At 37.7% G+C, this 18,616-nt stretch overlaps 1 protein-coding gene across 2 annotated transcripts; it reads left to right on the top strand.

Annotated features, from left to right (window-relative positions):
• The first annotated feature begins 657 nt into the window (after positions 1-657).
• Positions 658-18,491, top strand: LOC139952096 (intraflagellar transport protein 52 homolog). 2 transcript variants are annotated; one of them, XM_071951049.1, is made up of 14 exons: positions 658-707; positions 2,247-2,371; positions 3,564-3,651; positions 4,167-4,296; positions 4,454-4,529; positions 5,390-5,458; positions 6,430-6,498; positions 8,659-8,785; positions 9,192-9,347; positions 9,930-10,084; positions 10,908-10,995; positions 11,631-11,739; positions 12,034-12,179; positions 12,650-18,491. In XM_071951049.1, exons 1-14 carry the CDS (start codon positions 690-692, stop codon positions 12,680-12,682), a joined length of 1,389 nt encoding a protein of 462 aa, XP_071807150.1. In that variant the 5' UTR covers positions 658-689; the 3' UTR covers positions 12,683-18,491. The 2 variants fall into 2 exon arrangements, with proteins under 2 accessions (XP_071807150.1, XP_071807151.1); XM_071951050.1 differs by lacking the exon at positions 6,430-6,498.
• Positions 18,492-18,616: the final 125 nt, after the last annotated feature.

Raw genomic sequence — 18,616 nt, 5'->3', positions numbered from 1 at the left:
TTTTGGAAAACTAAAGATGTGTTCTCTCCCATCACAAGTTTTAAGTTCTACGATTAATTTGCCTGCATGCACTCAAGTGTTTTCTGCTATTTTGGACTCGGTTTTCTCAGTAAAGCCATTTTGATTTTAATTTGTAACTTTTCTTTGGCACCGTGTTTTAGTCTGGTTTAACTGTGTTTGGGTGTTAGTTTTACTCTGGTTTCGATTATTTTTTGAGTCTCAGTTAAATATCTTGGTTTAGGTTTGACTGGTTTAATTTAAGGTTTATAAGGAAGAAAGCTTAGATCCTGAGTTCGGTCTAAATGTTTTTGATTTATATTCAATAAAGTTATTTTTATTTTTGTTGTTTGAGAAACCTACACTTTGAGTCACTGTTCCTATTTTTTGCATCTCCTCGCGTCTTTTCCCTATCCGATCTTGGTTTTTCTCATTTTGTTCAAGCGAGTGCACCCACTGTTAGTATTCTTATGAGGTTTATTCATTCTTTACGAATCACAGCCATTCCGACCCCCCCCCCCCTCCCATAAAAAACACAACCACTCCCCCCCTCTTAGCTTTCGATGTCCTCTGTCAGCCTCGTTTTTTACGCTCCACCCCGTGTTCAAACAACTCGTTTAATTGCGGAATCGTGATTCTGTCACACGGGAAGGAGGAAAGCTACGAATAGTTTCGCAGCAGCAAAATTCATCATGGCGCCGATATCGCAGGTAAGCGAGATAAACCTCAAAATTGTTGGCGATTTCAGGGTATTTGAAGAATGAATTAATGATTTCACTTCAGAAATATTGGATCAACGAATGTGACAATAGCAACATATACTTTTGGTTATGAATTTGAGGTGAAGTTATAGCTAAATAAAGAAGTAACTATGTGGTCCCCCCGTTGTTGGCAACGATAAACAACGCATAGTCAGACAAGGGTCACGGCCCTTAACCAGTTGTGGTATGCATGTATTGTATGGTAAACGAACCTTTCAACAAATTTGTTTATGTTTTCCTTTGCAACTAATTGCTAATGGATTCTTTCTTTTCTGAAGCCAAATTACCCCATTTAGGACTAGGGGAAAAATTAACAATAAGGTTCCGTTATTTGGGTGGTGGTCTTGGCATTAATTTTGGGGGTGGTTTTATTTTTACATTTTTATTTTTTTTACAATACTGTTAAAAAAAAAATACTATTACTAAAAATAATAGGCCCTACATGGTTTTGAAAAGTTTCCATAGGCCCCCTATGGCACCACCACTTTTTCATTCAATATGAATTCAGGCCTGATACTTCACGGAGGCAATGGAGGCGATTGCCTTCGTTGCCCCTTGCCATTGCCGTGGTGCCCTTGAAATGTTACAGTAGAAATTTACAATTTCCTCATAGGGTGCCCTTTGCCAAAGCGAAAATGCCTTGGTGCCCTTGCCCTTTCAAAAACAAAGCATACAGCCCTGTGAATTAATAAATAATATAAATAATATCTAATTCACTTATTCAATGAGATATCCCCTTTTTGTTTTGTAAACATGAGTGAAAAAGTGGTGGCGCCTTTTGGGAAGTTATCCAAAAAGGGGCTAGCCTTGTATTATTAATATTTTACTTTGAATAGTCATGTAAAAAAAAAAAAATGTCACTGCTGTGGGCCCTGTGTGTGTGTATGGAGGTAGTAGTGTGACTGTAAACATTTTTGGGGGATAACTTTCCTTATGGCGCCATCACTTTTTCACCCATTTTTACAAAAAGGGATATCTCATTGAGGTAAATTAGATACAATATTATTTCATATCGAATGAAAAAGTGGTTGCGCCATACAGAAACTTTTCCTTTTTTTTTGTAATGTAAGTTTTTTTTGTGGTACAACTTTGCAACTTACAAGTTGCAACTTACAAGTTGCAATTTACAAATGTACAATTATTTTATTATAAAACTGTAGTTTGTGCGCATTTGCTGGCTGTCACATGAATTAAAAAAGCGTCATCATTCAAAGATGATGCATTAATTCCATGTACAGCCATGACGTTGACGTTTACTGTGTAGTGTCACTATTCACTACATCTAATGTTGTTTGTGTCAAAACACTTTATAAGATTGTGTGACGAATCACAAACACATTCTAAAGTAAGAACATTCTATCTTCCACTTTTTCATTTATGAATTAGTTTTATGTGCATTAGATTCTGCATCTTTTTTTGAAGAAAAAAGGGTGACGATTTACTTGAAAAAAAAAAACTAGTTATGTTTTGTTATAATTTTTTTTACAGGATATGGAAGACAAAAGTCAACGGACAACGATTGCGTTTGACGTATCAAAAAGAGAACTCTTCACACCGCAGAATGGCTTCAAGAGTCTACATAAAAAGCTACGTAGCAATTGGAAGATCACCAGGTACATTAAGACACCTCATTGTCAAGAGAGGGGAGAAATTAACTCTTTTTTGTTTTCATTTCTCAGTCCCGCCTTCAAGGAAAACATTTACCCCCAAAACAGTTACTCCAGAAGCGCCCCAAAAATACAGAAAAAGATTCTGCACATGGACAGCCACAGTTTTTGAGAATGCAGGCAATGAAGTGGTTAAAATTACTTACAATGTAAAATTTGCCATGTCATTGCCGAGCCGATTAGAGCACCACACACATGCACTAGTGTTTTTAATGAGTGTGGGTTTCGTCCTGGTCATGAAACTTGTGTCCTTTTAAAGCAAGACAACTAACCATGATTACTTTGTCCTTCGGGTGGGACTTAAAGCCGTTGGTCCTGTATGTTGTGTAAAACTTGTAAATGAACCCTGGTGCACTTATCTGAAACAGAAGGGGATCGCCCAGGTGTTCCTGGTTTGATTGACAGCATATTGCACCACAGCACCTTGTAAACCGTTACATAGTGCTATGTAAAAAGAGTAAGGCCGTATCCGAATTGGCGGCTATGGCTACGGCTGGATGGCCGCATCGTCATGCATTGAAGTTTAACACGCCCTTAGCAACACCCCTGGCAACAGTCATAGCCACAGCCATAGCCACCAATTCGGACACGACCTAAGTCTCATAAATTCAATTAGTGCCACATTCCTTGCAGGAAAATAGTGATTGTTGGAGCGCCCTGAGCGTCACCCTCTGACGGATTTGAGCGCTATATTAGAAGCCACTATTATTTTTATTATTATAAAAAACTATTTATTATTCTCAATGACCAGTCTTCTCACTTGGTGTAGCTCAACATATTACATGAACATGATGAAATAACAAAACTGAAAGTTTGAGCTCAATTGGTCGTTGAAGTTGCGAGATGATAATGAAAGCAATGACACCCTTGTCACGCGAAGTTGTGTGTTTTCGAGACCTCAAAATCTAATTCTGAGGTCTCAAAATCAAACTCGTGGAAAATTACTTCTGTCCTGAAAACTACAATACTTCAGAACGTGCCGTTTCTCATATTTTTTTATAAAATCAACAGCTCCCCATTACTCGTTACCAAGTAAGATTTTATGCTAATGATAATTTTGAGTAGTTACCAATAGTGTCTACTGCCTTAAAGACGTTTCCACCTGGTTTAATGATTGTATTTTGATTGATTGTTACAGTCAAAAGGATGAGATTACTGAAGAGAAGCTTGCAAATGTTAAGGTGTTCGTCTTGGCGGGACCTCGAGAGAAATTCACTGCCCCAGAGGTTTGTATTCAAATTCAGTTCATTCCGCACATGATTTTGTTTCACCAAAAGTTATTACGCTATAAACCGGAAAAGAAAACCAACTTGGTAAATTTTAGGTGATCCCTCTGCTGCCGCTTCCAAAGCTGTTTTAAACATTGGTGACGGTGTGGTAGGTCTCGAGACCTAGTCTTGGTCTTGAGACCGTTTCACGACCATCTTGAGACGTTTTTTGGGGTGTCTCCATCTTAGTCACCGTCTCGGACTCTAGCTCAGTTGGTTGACCAGAGGTCATTTCTGTATAATTATCACAAATGCTTATAAATATTAAAGGGTGTATGTTCTTTTTTTAAGACAAAAAAAAACATTATGTTCACAGATTTACATTAAACTTACACAGTTTGATGATAATGATAGTAGAAAGCTTCCCTGAAAATATTACTTGCTGAGGTGCTGTAGTTTTTGTGAAATGAGTAAAACAATGTCATAATTATTTGGTCACACCCAATTAACAAAAATTTGTCTTCTTGTTTCAGTTTGAAGTCATCAAGAAGTTTGTTGACGGAGGAGGAAGCGTTCTTGTCATGATGGGGGAAGGTGGGGAGAGTAAATTCGACACAAATATTAACTTCTTATTGGAGGAGTATGGCATTATGGTCAACAATGGTAAACATTTCATTGTAATCATGTTCTTAAATTCTTGTCTTTAAAATTAATTCTAAATTTAGCGTTTCATTTACCAGGCTTTATATTCTTTCAGTTTTTCTTCTGACTGCTGATTTTCAAAAATTGTGATTTGTAAAAATGTGTTGTTTCAAAATAGATAGTGTAGTCAGGACATCCTACTACAAGTATTTTCATCCGAAGGAAGCGCTGGTGGCGAACGGAGTCTTGAACAGGTCAGTTGGACTTTACAGTATTTGTAGTATGTAGTTAAACTGCCGAGCTTTGATTTTACATCCGTACCCCCAAGCTCGAGGCTAGTAGTTTTAGTGTAGGGCCAGAAAACTTGTGACTAGACAAAAATTACTGCAGTTTTTTAAGAAATACGTTAACCGGTAAATGTTTTATTTTCCAATATAAATATAGTTGTTATTGCCCACCTCGTATAAAAATTGTACTAGAGTTTCCTAAAAAAAATAAAAAAAACATTGGACTTTTACTTCTTTTTTTTCCTCAAAAAGTTGATAGCTAATGAAGCTGAAACTTCTACAGGTTAATTATTTCAAACATCTCCATTGACAGAGAGTAGGGATTCATGTCATGGCAAAACCTTGATCTACAAAAGGTATCAAAAACCTTTAAGGACACAAGTGTTTTACTTACATGCAAGGACAGAAACCTACACTCAGCTTATATACAACTCCAGGTCCCAATTTCATGGCTTTGCTTACTACATGTAGAAGGAAATAATCAGTGCTCACTGAATCAGTGAATTTTGTGCTTACGTCAAGCATATATTTCAAGGGTTAGCGGGGAATTTTGGCTTGTGCGCTTACCTACTCCACACTACTAGGCATTCTATGCTTACACAACTAGCGCAGAAATTCAGCGCTTGAACATGTTGGAGAATGGTGATCGTAAGCGCAGAATTTGGCAGAAGCAGAGCCAAGAATTTAGGCCCAGAGCTCGAGTCAAGTGTCCTGGATCCACGCTTGGACCGTTTACCATAACATGCCAATACCATTCATTATTGTGTCATCATCGAAAGTTTCCAGTAGCCTTTAAGATTGTTCTACAATTTTTGTCATGATCTCAGGGCAATCAGTGTATCAGCAGGAAAGATCATTCAGAGCATCGGTGAAGATGAGGCTGGAAACGACACAAAGTAAGTAGCCATTCTAGTATCCTCTGTCAGAATTCTAATAAAATTGCATCCCCCCCTGCCTCAAAGGGGAGGGTCAGTCACTAACTGCCAAGTTTTGCATTTTTTTAACTACTCCGCTAATTTTTTATTTTAAAACTAATTTTTCCTGACTTCTTTCATTATACGCTGGAGAAACAAAATGAAAAGTTTGAGTGGCCTTGATTTATTGGTTCACCCAGGCCGAGCAAAAACAACCGTCAGTGATTCCCAGGGGTTTTCCCATTGCCTTGTGGCTGCAGCCTTAGCATAGGGGCAGTTGGGGGTGTTTGAAGCTGTCATTCAAGCTTCTATCAGTGAATTGTGGGAATTGTTTTACAATCCCTGGACTGTCTGAAAGAAGTTGGAACGCTTGGGGTGCATTTGTGTAGCGGTATATGCCTGCTTGCACCCAGTACATGGCAGTTGTTGACTGACACAAATAGTGATAGTTTTGTTAAATTATAAATAAAAAAAACTGTTTATGCACGTCGCCAGACACACAAGGCCTGAAGGCCACTTCAGCGTGTGGGCTACAATTATTTTATTCCAGAGGCCGTTGCCACCTACTCCTGGGGCTGAAACGGGGTTACCCCTTTACAGTCCATACGGATGTAGGCTTGGGTATCATCAGTCCGAAGCCGGCTGGTAGAGCACTACTTCCCCAATTTTATGTAGCAAGTGTCACGACCGGGATCTGAACCCACACTCTGCTGATCAAACACCAGAACTTGAATCCGGTGCTCTTAACCGCTCGGCCATGACGCGCCACAATAGTGTATGAAAATCGGTCACACCCACTGCAGAGTTAAGTTGGTCCCTCTGTTGCCGCTTCCAAAGTTGTAGCAATAACTTGGGTGTGATCCCTGACGATGTGTGAATAACTGACTATCCATCAAAACATGACTCCTGTTTAAACTGTAACGCTTTTCTTTCTCTCCTTAAAAAACCAAAAGGAAAGACGCAGCTCAGTCAGGCGCTCATGTGTCTGAAATAAATGACGAAAAAGGCTCAAACTATAGGGAGTGAGTCCTTTCCATTAAATGCAACTTAAAGCATGGATGTTTGTTATCAAATAAGTGTTTAGAGCAACTTATTTTAGACCTTGAACTTTGCTTAAAGGCACTGGGGTGGATTTCACAAAAAGTTAAGACTCATCTTATTTTGAGTTAGGACGAGTTACTCGTCCTGACTTAGGACTAGTAGCCTTGAGTTTTTAATATCTCCCAACTCCTTGTGAAATTGACCCCTGGACACCTTTGGTAATTGTCAAAGACCAGTATTCTCACTTGGTGTATCCCAACACCTTAAGAAAGTTCAAGGACTGAAAGACTCAAATTGAGTTTTATTTCTGTTTCTGTTGCACTCTATACATGTACGTATTTACTTATAAGTTTGCAATATTTAGATAATTTGTAAATCAGCTGGGCTCAATTTCATGACTCTGCCTACCGTAAGCACAGAATCGGCGCTTACGGAAGCATGGAATTCTGTGCTTACGGCAAGAGTATTTCACGGGTTAGCGGCGAATTTTGGCTTTTGCGCGTGCGTACTCCACGTTACCAAGCAGTAGCTTACAAGGCTAGCGCAAAAATTCGGCGCTTGCATGTAAGCGGGGAATCGTGGTCGTAAGTGCAGAATTCGGCGGTAAGCAGAGCCATGAAATTGGGCCCTGGCCATGGCTTACATCAATGAGAGGCCATTTTCAATTTCATGCTGCAAAGGGCAATTCCATTGGGAAATCTCACAGTCTATGGACAAATCTTGAAGGGGCACCAAGGCCAAAGACCTGGGGCAATGGAGGCTTTTGCCTTGGTGGCCTATGTGCAATTCCAGTGCCCAGCTTCATAGAGCTTCTTTAAAACATGAACAAGTAGCTATTAAGCACAAGAAATTATGCTTACCACAATAACGTTTCCAGCCAAACTTACTTGTCACATGTACAAGTTGTGACTGGCATGCCGCTCATTTCTGCTTATCGGAAAATTGTTAAGCAATATTTTCTGCTTAGGCAGCTGTATGTAATTTGTGCTTAGGCCTGCATAAAAGCAATGCCATGGAATGTGCAGATCTCCTGTATATTAAACATGTTTTGAACCATAAGTGTTCACATACACTACTTTAGTATGTGACTATGAAGGAAACAGCAGTACTTACTTTACAGAGCCCATCGATCCTACTTGTGTAGTTCTTGCAAAGTTTACCGCCAGCAAAACACAATTTTAGTTATTAATATTTTGATGATCAAAGCCTTGCATGAAGAGCACAATTTGATTATTTTCCATGGTAATTTGCCTCTTTTATTGAACTTGATGGTGTCTTGTTTTGTAGAGCAGCTATAAAAGATTAAATTTATGTCGCATGGCAGTTTTACAATTTTTTTTTATAGATTGTATAGACATGATAGATGCACTACAGTCTTGCATGGACTTCCACTTATGATTGTATTTACTATAAATAAACATGGCAAGCAAGCATTTGGGGAATTTCTTTCATAAATCAGTTTCAGATTCTATTTTCATTTTTTCATTACCAGAATTTTACACGCCCAAATACCATGTCACATCTACCATTTGTAAACTGTATCCTGCTCCTTTCTGCTGAAAGAACATTGTTAAGCAATACTTTCTGCTTTAGCAGCTCTATGCTGGGCCCAATTTCATATAGCTGCTTAAGCTGGAAAAAGGTAGCTAAGCATAACACAATTATCCTAATATCAAAAAGGTTACCAACCAAAGTGCCTTGTCCCATAACTCTATGTGACTGGTATCTTGCTAATTTTGTTTTAATCAGCAGAATTATTTTTGTGTGAAGTTGAAAGTATTTTCTTGATATTTCTTGATATTTTTTTGCTGTACAAATCTGAAATCGCCTCAGATTGGCTGATGAAGTGCAGTACCACATGCATCGCTAAATTTTGCGTTTTTCTAGCATGATCTTAAACGCTGCGGACATTTGAGCCATTTTTGCTTCTGGTGGTAATTTTGTTCCATTAGGGGATAGTGCGTGGGTGACGTAGCTAAGGCCAACAAAATTATGGTTACCAGAGTAAGGTTACCAGCCAAAATACCATGTAACGACAGTCTGTGGGTGGTCTCCTGCTAATTTTTGATAAGCAGAAATATTTTAAGCAGTATTTTTTGCTTGTTGATACTAGTAATGTTTTGCTATTTTTTTGCCTACAGAGCTTTAACGTACCTGTTCCCGTTTGGAGCGACGTTAAACGTAGCTAAACCAGCAACTGCCATTTTATCAACGGGAACGGTCTCTTTCCCACTCAATAGACCCATTTGTGCTCTGCACTCATCCAAGGTTAGTAATTGCTTGAATTGTTTGAATTTTGAAAGACACAGTTTTCAGCACATTATTGTCCTCATTTTTCTTGAATATGACTTCATTTTAGAGGGAAATAATTCACAGAAAAAATTGTTTTAGTATGAACTTCATAATCAGGTTTTTTGACTAAAAATAAACAAAATGTGTTTGTCTTCACCAACTTTAAAGAGTGTCTTTAAGAAGATAAATTTGAAATGACCAACCGCTTCAAATATGTAAGCCCTCCTTTTCGGATGTCAAAAATTATTATTGGTTTATTAAAAATACATTCAAAACTTGGCAGCCAGAGGCTGAATTGCAAAGTATCCAAAGACTGTAAAACAAAAATACTGTTTGAAAAATTAAAAAAAAATTGAAGGTGGTTTTGACTTTTTTTCCACAGTATTCAAAAGGTAAACTTGCAGTGCTTGGCTCAGTCCATATGTTCAGTGATCAATATCTCGACAAGGAAGAAAACGCAAAGATCATGGACGTACTCTTCCAGTGGCTTACCACAGAGAATGTTGTACTCAATGCCATAGATGCGGAGGATCCTGAGGTAAGCTTTTTGAATATTCATCAAGGTCAAAGGATAATTTTTGCATGAATGTTTCTCATTGGCTTGCCATCTAGAGAATGTTGTACTCAATGCCATAGATGCAGAGGATCCCGAAGTAAGCTTTTTGAATATTCATCAAGGTCAAAGGGTAATTTTTGCATGAATGTTTCTCATTGGCTTGCCATCTAGAGAATGTTGTACTCAATGCCATAGATGTAGAGGATCCCGAGGTAAGCCTTTTGAATATTCATCAAGGTCAAAGGGGAATATTTGCATGAAGGTTTCGTATTGGCTTACCACAGAGAATGTTGTACCCAATGCTATAGATGGTACAGTTAGCAGACCCATGAAATTGGGCACATGCCTTGGATTTCACTCTTGAAGAGGCGCAGCAATTTTCCCCGATATTTTGCAGAAAATATTTTTTATTGGAACCTTGCACAAAGCATCACAACAACTGCACAGGGCATGACATCAATTACTGTTGGTGTCGTGGGTTATTTCGAAGCCTGGAAGAAGACTTGACCTCTGACCCATCTGATCAGGAAAAAAACAAATTCTTGTCTTGTCGTGTTCCGATAGATATCTGATTACAACATGCTGCCCGACACAGCGAAACTAGCGGACAATCTAAGATGTTGCTTACAAGAGCACGACGACACACCGCGCGACTTCAACTCGTTGTTCAGTAGTAAACTCTACACTCTGGATACCACAACGGTACCCAAAGTTATCAGGTATGTTTATAGTCAACTCAAACCTTAGGGCATGGTCCTGGGGTCTATGTCATAGAAAGCTCAGACACAAAACACAACGCCCACAGATTTACATTAAACTGAAATGGTTTGAAGACAATGATGGTAGAAAGCTTCTGTGAAAGGCAGTGGACATCATTGGTAATTACTCAAAATAATTATTAGCATACAAAATCTTACTTGTAAATGAGTTATGGGGAGTTTTTGATAGTGTGAAACATTGTGAGAAACGGCTCCCTCTGAAGTAATGTAGTTTTCGAGAAAGAAGTTATTTTCCACGATTTTAATTTTGAGACCTACGAATTAGAATTTGAGGTCTCGAAGTCAATCTTCTGAAAGCACACAGCATTGTGTGACAAGTGCGTTTTTATTATTATCTCAAAACTTCGACGACCAATTAAGCTCAAATTCTCACAGGTTTATGCATTTTATGTTGAGATACACCTAGTGAGAAGACTGGTCTTTGACAATTACCAATAGTGTCCAGTGTCTTTAAATTATTTCTTTTTGAGATAATGTAGTTTTTTGACTAATGAGTAAAAAAAAACTAAAAAAAAAAGTTTTTGTCTCGGGGGAGGAAAATTATTTTAACATGTACAACGTATTAATGCGACTCTCCTGAAAACATTGCTCTGTGCTTTTCACTTTTTTTATGAAAAACTTGTCGACCAAAAGCTGAAACTTCTACAGTTAAATTTTATTACATACATCTTCATTCACAGTGAGTAGGGATTCATGTCATGGCCAAAAACTGGGTCTACAAAAGGAGTCAAAACCCTTTAAATTATTTCTTCAACCTACCCAGGTCCTTTGAGCATCTTGGAGTCAAGCATGAACAGCTTGCTTTGATCCAACCACAGTTTGAGACGCCCCTTCCTTCACTTCAACCAGCGGTAAGTTCAGAAACTATGTGTTCTTATCCGCTCGACCATGACATGTGCTATAAAATAGTATTACTTGGGATTGGTTTATAAAAAAATAGCAACATAACTTTTTCCTTAGGCTAGATAGGTTAGTTGGTAGTGCACTGTTACATAAGGCTGTATGTCCCTGGTTCAAGTCCCCATCTTAGTAGAAGTCTCTTTTCCTGATAGATCATTTTCTATATACGAACACAGAATCTGGAACAAGCTTCCAGAATACATCAGCGATACCACCTCACTGCATACATTCAAGACACTCCTGAAAGCTCACCTGTTTCAGGAGGTGTACCATCAATAACAAGTAGAATAGCGCCTGGTCTGCCGAACTTGTAGATTGCTCTCAAGCTGGTGGAATTCTTGGACCTCGACCAAGCAAATATTCAGACCAACATGAGTGTTGGAACAAGCTTCCACAATACATCAGAGAAACCACCTCACTGCATACATGGAAGACACTCCTGAAAGCTTACCTTTTTCAGGAGCTGTATCACCAATTGTTTCTTCTGTTATAAGCGCCTTGGAACCAATTCTGATTTTGGCGCTTTATCAATTTCTTTTCGATTGATTGATGATAGAAGAATTAAGATTTTGTTTTATCCTTACAGGTCTTTCCTCCAGCGTTCAGGGAGCTCCCGGCACCAGCCCTCGATCTGTTTGACCTCGACGAGTCATTCTCATCAGAAAAAGTCAGACTTGCACAAATCACAAACAAATGTAAGTTTGAAATTCACAAACTATTCAAGAGATACATTGCCTTGGATTGGGCAAGTTGGAAAGCACTTCAAACCTTTTGTTATAAAATAAAGTTTGTTGCATGGTTTTCCTTATATGTCGTGAACTAACGCGGCACGGCAATTTGAGTCAAATTTTTCAGGGCGGCCCGTGTTAGTACTACTAGGGTACTGCTAAACTTCTAACCAAGTAAGTTTGTATTGCCAGTCATTTGAAAAGTGATTACCAAACGTAAACCTTCCCTCGAATACATAATATACAATTTGTTTTTTTCAGGCACGGATGACGATTTGGAATATTACGTTCGAGAGTGCGGAGAAATCCTTGGAGTGAGTAACAAGCTACCGGCCGACTCACGAGATGCTAAACATATCCTGGAGCATATCTTTGCTCAGGTGGTTGAATTCAAGAAACTCAATCAGGTAAGTTAGACTTGAGCAATGCTTTACAGGGAAACCTGTTGCAGCTTGAACCTCTTATCCACTAAAACATCAGCACTGATCCACCAGCAGACTTTGTCAAGTTTAATAATTAACTCACCTACCGGTGTTATTGGGCATTGAACTTTTCAGTTGATCAGCTGGTTAGCTGATTTCCTCTTTTTATTTTCAAAACAGTGCCATAGAAAGCATAAAAACACTGTTCTAAAGTTAAGTGTGATCAGCCATTTTCTCTTTTCTTTTTGCAATGAGAAAGTTGCATGTCTCTTTTTTACAAGAAGGATAAAAAACATTATTGTTTATTTAAGTCTGAAAGCTTACTGATAATGTTCATACCAGAGCAGTTTTTCTGTGAAGATATTAGATGAAGTTAGAACAGATTGTGAAGTGTGATCACTGTTTTTTAATTTAACCTACCGCTGTTATTTTTTGTCTTCTGTTTGCTCTGATAGGAGGGTGATGTTGGTGATGAAGGCATTTACTGAGAAGCTACAACAAGAGCGCATGAAACAGCAGTTGGGGAAAATCCATGAGCTGGCAGATCCATTCAACTAACGTGGGGTTCCGTTGAAAAATATTAATTGTGAAATTGTTTCGTTTTGCTTTAAAAACAATATCAGTGTTGTCCAAGACTAGACAAACTTTAAAACTTATACGACCCATTATATACATGTTATCAAAAGAGGGAAATGCCACTCATTAAACACCTTTGCTTTCGGATGAACAAAAGGCAACACAAACCAGCAAGAAACATTCTTTATGCTGGGAAAGACTTTTTTTAAACAAAGTTTTGGCAATTTGTTTGTCAACCTAATGTAAATATATTTGTAAATCTCAATTGTTTATAACTGAACTGTTTATAGAAGAGATAGGCTGTGTACATATACATATGGTATAGATGTGTGTGAACCGTTTGAACTAAGTTTTCTTTCCTTGTGAATTTGGAATCATTCTTTATGCTGAGAAAGACTTTTTTTAAAAAAAGTTTTGGCAATTTGTTTGTCAACCTAATGTAAATATATTTGTAAATCTAAAAGAGGACCAGCTGAAATGTCAACAAACCTCGAAATAACCCACTGCACCACAGCTGCCCTCACAGCAATTGCCGTGGTGCCCTGTGTTATTGTTGTGGGGCCCTGAGCTTTTGCGGTGGTGCCCTGTGCTATTGCCATGGTGCCCTAAGCTTTTGCCATGGTGCCCTGTGCTTTTGCTGTGGTGCCCTGTGCTTTTGCCGTGGTGCCCTGTGTTATTGCTGTGGTGCCCTGAGCTTTTGCCGTGGTGCCCTGTGTTATTGCCGTGGTGCCCTGTGCTTTTGCCGTGGTGCCCTGTGTTATTGCCATGGTGCCCTAAGCTTTTGCCATGGTGCCCTGTGCTTTTGCCGTGGTGCCCTGTGTTATTGCCGTGGTGCCCTGTGCTTTTGCCGTGGTGCCCTGTGTTGTTGCCGTGGTGCCCTGTGCTTTTGCCGTGGTGCCCTGTGTTATTGCCATGGTGCCCTAAGCTTTTGCCATGGTGCCCTGTGCTTTTGCCGTGGTGCCCTGTGCTTTTGCCGTGGTGCCCTGTGTTGTTGCCGTGGTGCCCTGTGCTTTTGCCGTGGTGCCCTGTGTTATTGCCATGGTGCCCTGAGCTTTTGCCGTGGTGCCCTGTGTTATTGCCATGGTGCCCTGAGCTTTTGCTGTGGTGCCCTGAGCTTTGCCGTGGTAAATTTAGCCAAAACTCAATAAAAGTGCAAGGCTAACCCCTTGTGATTTTGGGCAAAATTTCAACAAAACTGCAAGGCTAACCCCTTGTGATTTAAGGCAAATTTAGCAAAAATTCAACAAAAATGCAAGGCTTACCCCTTGTGATTCTAGGCAAACTTAGCCAAATTTCAACAAAAATGCAAGGCTTATCCCTTGTGATTTAAGGCAAATTTAGCCAAATTTTTACAAAACTGCAAGGCTAACCCCTTGTGATTTAAGGCAAATTTAGCCAAATTTCAAAAAAATGCAAGACTTACCCCTTGTGATTATACGTTAATTTTTGCCAAAATTTCAACAAAACTGCAAGGCTAACCCCTTGTGAATTAACGCAAATTTAGCCAAACTTCAACAAAAATGCAAGGCTAACCCCTTGTGATTTTGGGCAAATTTTGCCAAAATTTCAACAAAAGTGCAAGTAACCCCTTGTGATTTTAGGCAAATTTAGCAAAATTTCAACAAAAATGCAAGGCTTAACCTTGTGATTTAATGCAAATTTAGCCAAATTTCAAAAAAAATGCTAGGCTTACCCCTTATGATTTTAGGCAAATTTTGCCAAATTTCAACAAAACTGCAAGGCTAACCCCTTGTGATTTTAGGCAAATTTAGCCAAACTTCAACAAAAATGCAAGGCTAACCCCTTGTGATTTTAGACAAATTTTGCCAAATTTCAAAAAAATGCAAGGCTTACCCCTTGTGATTTTAGGCAAATTTAGCCAAATTTCAACAAAACTGCAAGGCTAACCCCTTGTGATTTTAGGCAAATTTTGCCCAATTTCAACAAAACTGCAAGGCTAACCCCTTGTGATTTTAGGCAAATTTTGCCAAATTTCAACAAAACTGCAAGGCTAACCCCTTGTGATTTTAGGCAAATTTAGCAAAATTTCAACAAAAATGCAAGGCTTACCCCTTGTGATTCTAGGCAAAATTTCGCCAAATTTCAACAAAAATGCAAGGCTTACCCCTTGTGATTTTAGGCAAATTTAGCCAAATTTCAACAAAACTGCAAGGCTTACCCCTTGTGATTTTGGGCAAATTTTGCCAAAATTTCAACAAAAGTGCAAGTAACCCCTTGGGATTTTAGGCAAATTTAGCCAAATTTCAAAAAAATGCAAGACTTACCCCTTGTGATTATAAACAAATTTAGCAATATTTCAACAAAACTGCAAGGCTAACCCCTTGTGATTTTAGGCAAATTTAGCCAAATTTCAACAAAAATGCAAGGCTTACCCCTTGTGATTCTAGGTAGAATTTTGCCAAATTTCAACAAAAGTGCAAGTAACCCCTTGTGATTTTAGGCAAATTTAGCAAAATTTCAACAAAAATGCGAGGCTTACACCTCGTGATTTTAGGCTAATTTAGCCAAATTTCAACAAAAATGCAAGGCTTACCCCTTATGATTTTAGGTAAATTTTGCCAAATTTCAACTAAAATGCAAGGCTTACCCCTTGTGATTTTAGGCAAATTTTGCCAAATTTCAACAAAACTGCAAGGCTAACCCCTTGTGATTTTAGGCAAATTTAGCAAAATTTCAACAAAAATGCAAGGCTTACCCCTTGTTATTCTAGGCAAAATTTTGCCAAATTTCAACAAAAATGCAAGGCTTACCCCTTGTGATTTTAGGCAAATTTAGCCAAATTTCAACAAAACTGCAAGGCTTACCCCTTGTGATTTTGGGCAAATTTTGCCAAAATTTCAACAAAAGTGCAAGTAACCCCTTGTGATTTTCGGCAAATTTAGCAAAATTTCAACAAAAATGCAAGGCTTACACCTCGTGATTTTAGGCTAATTTAGCCAAATTTCAACAAAAATGCAAGGCTTACCCCTTATGATTTTAGGTAAATTTTGCCAAATTTCAACTAAAATGCAAGGCTTACCCCTTGTGATTATACTTAAGTTTTTGCCAAAATTTCAACAAAACTGCAAGGCTAACCCCTTGTGATTTAACGCAAATTTAGCAAAACTTCAACAAAAATGCAAGGCTAACCCCTTGTGATTTTAGGCAAATTTAGCCAAATTTCAACAAAACTGCAAGGCTAACCCCTTGTGATTTGAGGTTAATTTAGCCAAATTTCAACAAAACTGCAAGGCTAACCCCTTGTGATTTTAGGCAAGTTTAGCCAAATTTCAAAAAAATGCAAGACTTACCACTTGTGATTATAAACAAATTTAGCAATATTTCAACAAAACTGCAAGGCTAACCCCTTGTGATTTGAGGTAAATTTAGCCAAATTTCAACAAAAATGCAAGGCTTACCCCTTGTGATTCTACGTAAAATTTTGCCAAATTTCAACTAAAATGCAAGGCTTACCCCTTGTGATTTAACGCAAATTTAGCAAAATTTCAACAAAACTGCAGGGCTTACCCCTTGTGATTTTAGGCAAATTTAGCAAAATTTCAACAAAAATGCAAGGCTTACCCGTTGTGATTCTAGGTAAAATTTTGCCAAATTTCAACAAAAGTGCAAGTAACCCCTTGTGATTTTAGGCAAATTTAGCAAAATTTCAACAAAAATGCAAGGCTTACACCTCGTGATTTTAGGCTAATTTAGCAAAATTTCAACAAAAATGCAAGGCTTACCCCTTATGATTTTAGGTAAATTTTGCCAAATTTCAACTAAAATGCAAGGCTTACCCCTTGTGATTATACTTAAGTTTTTGCCAAAATTTCAACAAAACTGCAAGGCTAACCCCTTGTGATTTAACGCAAATTTAGCAAAACTTCAACAAAAATGCAAGGCTAACACCTTGTGATTTTAGGCAAATTTAGCAAAATTTCAACTAAAATGCAAGGCTTACCCCTTGTGAGTAAAGACAAATTTGGCAAAATTTCAACTAAAATGCAAGGCTTACCCCTTGTGATTTAACGTAAATTTAGCAAAATTTCAACAAAACTGCAAGGCTAACCCCTTGTGATTTTAGGCAAATTTAGCCAAATTTCAAAAAAATGCAAGACTTACCCCTTGTGATTATAGACAAATTTAGCCAAATTTCAACAAAAATGCAAGGCTTACCCCTTGTGATTCTAGGTAAAATTTTGCCAAATTTCAACTAAAATGCAAGGCTTACCCCTTGTGATTTAACACAAATTTAGCAAAATTTCAACAAAACTGCAGGGCTAACCCCTTGTGATTTTAGGCAAATTTAGCAAAATTTCAACAAAACTGCAGGGCTTACCCCTTGTGATTTAACGCAAATTTAGCCAAATTTCAACAAAACTGCAAGGCTAACCCCTTGTGATTTTAGGCAAATTTAGCCAAATTTCAACAAAAATGCAAGGCTAACCCCTTGTGATTTTTTTTAATGATTTCAGCTGAATTAAAAAAAGAAAACTGCAAGGGTGCCCCAATGGCTTAATGAGTACCAAAAACTAATCTGAACAAACTAGCCCATGTTTTTCTAAAATGGATAAAAGTTTATCTAAAACAAAATTCACAAATTTTCAAAAGAAAAAAGTTAAAAAAATAGTTTAAGAAAGCAAAAGAGAAGCACACTTCTCTATGATAATTATTTGCACTTTATTATGTTCTGTGTACATGAAAGGCATGAAAGGTGTACTAATGACCGGTTGCATACATGGCCCAATTTCATAAAGCTGTTTAGTAGAAAATACTGCTTTAAAGCAAAAAGTGAGTGGGCACCAGTCATAACTGTGCCTTATAATTTTGGCTGGTAACTTGTTTGTGTTAAGCAACACTTTTCTTTGCTAAGCAAGTTGTGCTCAAAGGCTTCATGAAGTTGGGCCCAGTTACAAGCTTATTTTGTAAAATGCAATTGAAGTTAACACAAAATGATTAATTAATTTGGTAATATAAGTTGACACAATAATTTTTTGTTCAGGAAAACATGCATACAACTTTTAAAAAGTATTCAACTAGTACCAGTTCATGATGTTTTGGTTCTTATCAGTGACCACAAGTTTCACAAATTGATCTCGAATATTGTTTTTTAATGAATGGAAAGTTTAAAATATAGATCAGTGGATCGTAATAAGTCTAAAAATGTAAAAAAGTATTTATAAAAATATTTTTGACCCCAGCAAACTCTTAGCTGTCATTAAACAATTAACTCAGATATAATTAAAGAAAGGCAAGAACCAATAGTATTTGGCACAAATTCAATCTTTTTTTTATGTAGATGTTATTATTTTTTTAAAGACAGTGGACACTATTGGTAATTGTCAAAGACCAGTCTTCTCACTTGGTGTACCTCAACATATACATAAAATATTAACCTGTGACAATTTGAGCTCAATCGGTCGACAAAGTTGCAAGAAAATAATGAAAGAAAAAACCCCCTTGTCACACAAAGTTGTGTGTGTTGAGATGGTTGATTTCGAGACCTCAAATTCTAAATCTGAGGTCATGAAATCAAATTCGTGGAAAATTACTTCTTTCTGGAAAACTATGGCACTTCAGAGGGAGCCGTTTCTCACAATGTTTTATACTATCAACCTCTCCCCATTACTCGTTACAAAGTCAGGTTTTATGCTAACAATTATTTTGAGTAATTACCAATAGTGTCCACTGCCTTTAAATCGCCTTTTTCTGAGGTATAAACCTATTTAGAAGTAATAAAAATCAATGTACATAACTATAAAATTTCTGGATAATCTGGTTATAAAAAAATCTGAAAAACAACTTCATCTCATGTTGACAAACAAAATGACTCAAACATGATCAAT

Source organism: Asterias amurensis, chromosome 20 (assembly GCF_032118995.1).
Source record: "Asterias amurensis chromosome 20, ASM3211899v1".
Taxonomy (NCBI): Eukaryota; Metazoa; Echinodermata; class Asteroidea; order Forcipulatida; family Asteriidae; genus Asterias; species Asterias amurensis.
This window is presented reverse-complemented; position numbering and strand designations above follow the sequence as displayed.